Source organism: Octopus bimaculoides, chromosome 1 (genome assembly GCF_001194135.2).
Source record: "Octopus bimaculoides isolate UCB-OBI-ISO-001 chromosome 1, ASM119413v2, whole genome shotgun sequence".
In the NCBI taxonomy this organism is placed as follows: Eukaryota; Metazoa; Mollusca; class Cephalopoda; order Octopoda; family Octopodidae; genus Octopus; species Octopus bimaculoides.
This window is the reverse complement of record NC_068981.1, coordinates 193,167,127-193,169,804: the sequence shown is the minus strand read 5'-3', so window position 1 is coordinate 193,169,804 and position 2,678 is coordinate 193,167,127. Positions and strand designations below refer to the sequence as shown.

Sequence of the window (2,678 nt, the reverse complement as noted above, 5' to 3'; positions counted from 1 at the left end):
ATATATATATATATATATATATATATATATATATATATATATATACCAAGGTAAGCACATAAATGTGAAAGAGGGTGGAAAAAAATAGTGCTCAAATACCGGAGGTAGAGTAATATACTTTATTAATAAAGCTGCAAATACATCTCTGAGTAACAGTTTTTGTGATGTCTTTGCAACTTCGTTAATTAAGTGTGTATATATACATACATATATACATACATACATGCATTGTATGTATGTGTTATGCATGTGGGTGTGTATACGTATGAATGTGTGCATTTGTGTGCATGTATGTATGTATGTTATTTTACTAAACCAGTTTGATATGTGCCATGCACAAAACTTTCTGTCCTTAAGGCATCAAGTATTTGATAATGTGTTTCATAAGAGAACATTTTGTTGAAGTTTAATTAATAATAAAGATGCTCTAGTAAATCAGAAACATATTTTGATGCTCAGAATTGCTGAAGCATGGAATAAACTACCCACATCAGTTGATAGCTGTATCAGAACACTACTGTTCACTTTCTTGACTTTTGTACATAATGCTATGTATTGTACATGCACCTTTGATGACTTGTAGTGCACCTGAACACTATACACAATAATTTCATTATTAACATTATTATTAAAACTTCCATGCTTCCCAAAATTCACCGCTAATACCCCTGCTGCCCTCTGTCTTGTTTGACCAATTCATTCACTGTTCATTTTCTGTGCATTATTCTATGTACTATTCACACACATTTTGGCTACTTTTTATCATGAGTTGTAGTGCACCTGAGTACTGTACAAAATAAGTTCATTATATATATCAAATCTGCTTATTTTGCAGACATAGCATACCTGAAGCTAAAACTATCTTATCCAATCTATTCTTCTCTTTGTAAAGCAGTAACATGAGGAATGCAGGAGATTTGGCTACTATGTTTCGCAAAACAAGTGACCATGTAAAACCTGAATATGATGGTTTTAAGAAGAAATATTTAAGAGATATCTCTCAGTCAAGCAGTGGGGGTGGGGGATGCATTAAAAGATTAAGGTGGATAAGTCAATGAGTAAAGGTAAAAGATTTAGTTTTGGGGCTCAGTCTGGATGTAGTGAGGAAATAATGATGATGATGATGATGATGATGATGATGATGATGATGATGATGATGATGACAGTTGTAGTGGTGGCGACGGTGATGGCAGTGATGACAACGACAATGATGATGGTTATGGTGGTGATGATGATGATGATGATGATGGTGGTGGTGGTGGCGATGGTGGTGGTGGTGGTGATGGTGATGGGGAGGTTAAGGGCAATGATGATGATGTGGATGATGATGGGATTAATCAAGTGATTAGGATGGCTAAAGATTAAGAATACTTAAAATCTTACATACCCTCAACATAATAACACAACAGAAGTGAAGGAATCTTCTAGAGAAATACTCAAGCAGACCCTTTCAAAACATCTCATGCTCACAGTCTGGATATTACATGTAAGCTAACAATTTTACAGCCTCTTTATTTTCTTTCACAACCCTCTTTTACTCAACACTTATTCAGAACAGTTCCAGCAATGCACCCCTTCAGTTTATAGCAGACTCCAGTAATAAAAACAATTAAAAAAATTCAACTATGTATATTAGAAAACACACACACACACACACACTTTTATAAAACATCATACCTTCAACAGAAATAGATTTTTTTAAAAATATTCACCAGGTATGTGGTAAGAAGCTTGCTTCCCAGCCACATGGTTCAGGGTTCAGTCCCACCAGGTGGTACCTTGGGTAAGTGTATTCTATTATAGACTTGGGCTGACCGAGGCCTCGTGAGTGATTTTGGTAGACGGAAATTGATTGAAACCTGTCATGTGTGTGTGTGTGTGTGTGTGTGTGTGTGTGTGTGTGTGTGTGTGTGTGTGTCTGTTCTCCCACCACTGCTGAACAGCCAGTGTTTGTTTGTCTACGTCCCTGTAACTTAGCAGTTTGGCAAAAGAGACCAATGGGATAAGTACTGAACTTAAAGAAGGAAAAAAATACTAAGGTTAATTCAACCGAGCAACAATTCTTCAAGGAAGTGCTCCAGCATGGCTGCAGTCTAATAATTGAAACAAGTAAAAGATAAAAGATATTAAAAAAATACTTGTGTGTAATAGTTCAGCTAATTAGTTGTGTTGGCAATAAAATAATATAATTCACTTTTACCCCCCATTTGTTCGTTAAGTGAGTTTCTTCTGTTTTATTTGATTCAGGTAGGAAACAATAAAAATGTGGATCCTTTTAATGACAGTAGTAGAGACCATAGATGTGATTCTGTTCATACTTCACTGGTTAGCCGAACTCTACTTGATCAGCCAGCAACAAGCACCACAAATTGGCTTGATGAAACATATCGTATGTTTTTAATTGAGACAGATCTGAACCATCAAGCAAAGGTAAGTGAATAACCTATTTTAAATTTATCAATGGTGATTGTGACTATATTTAGGTGCAAACATGCCTGTGTGTTAAGAAGTTTACTTCCCAAGCATATCATCATCGTTTAAGGCAGACATTAAACAATGATGATATATATATATATACAATTGCAGTGTGGAAGGTGTTTATAAGCCATTTAAAAACACACAAAATCCGTTAGATTCACTTCAACATTTAAATTTAATTTGTCAAAATATTTTCATTC

At 35.0% G+C, this 2,678-nt stretch overlaps 1 protein-coding gene across 3 annotated transcripts in view; it reads left to right on the top strand.

Moving 5' to 3' along the window:
- Positions 1–2,678, top strand: part of LOC106881752 (myosin heavy chain) — a 111,204-nt gene that overhangs the window by 107,002 nt on the left and 1,524 nt on the right. For 2 of the 3 annotated variants that reach the window (XM_014932243.2, XM_014932242.2), the window contains one exon: positions 2,248–2,430. In XM_014932243.2, coding sequence (XP_014787729.2) covers positions 2,248–2,430 — 183 coding nt within the window. Of the gene's footprint in view, positions 1–2,247; positions 2,431–2,678 lie in introns of those variants that run through there. The other variant, XR_008265734.1, reaches the window with a different exon arrangement.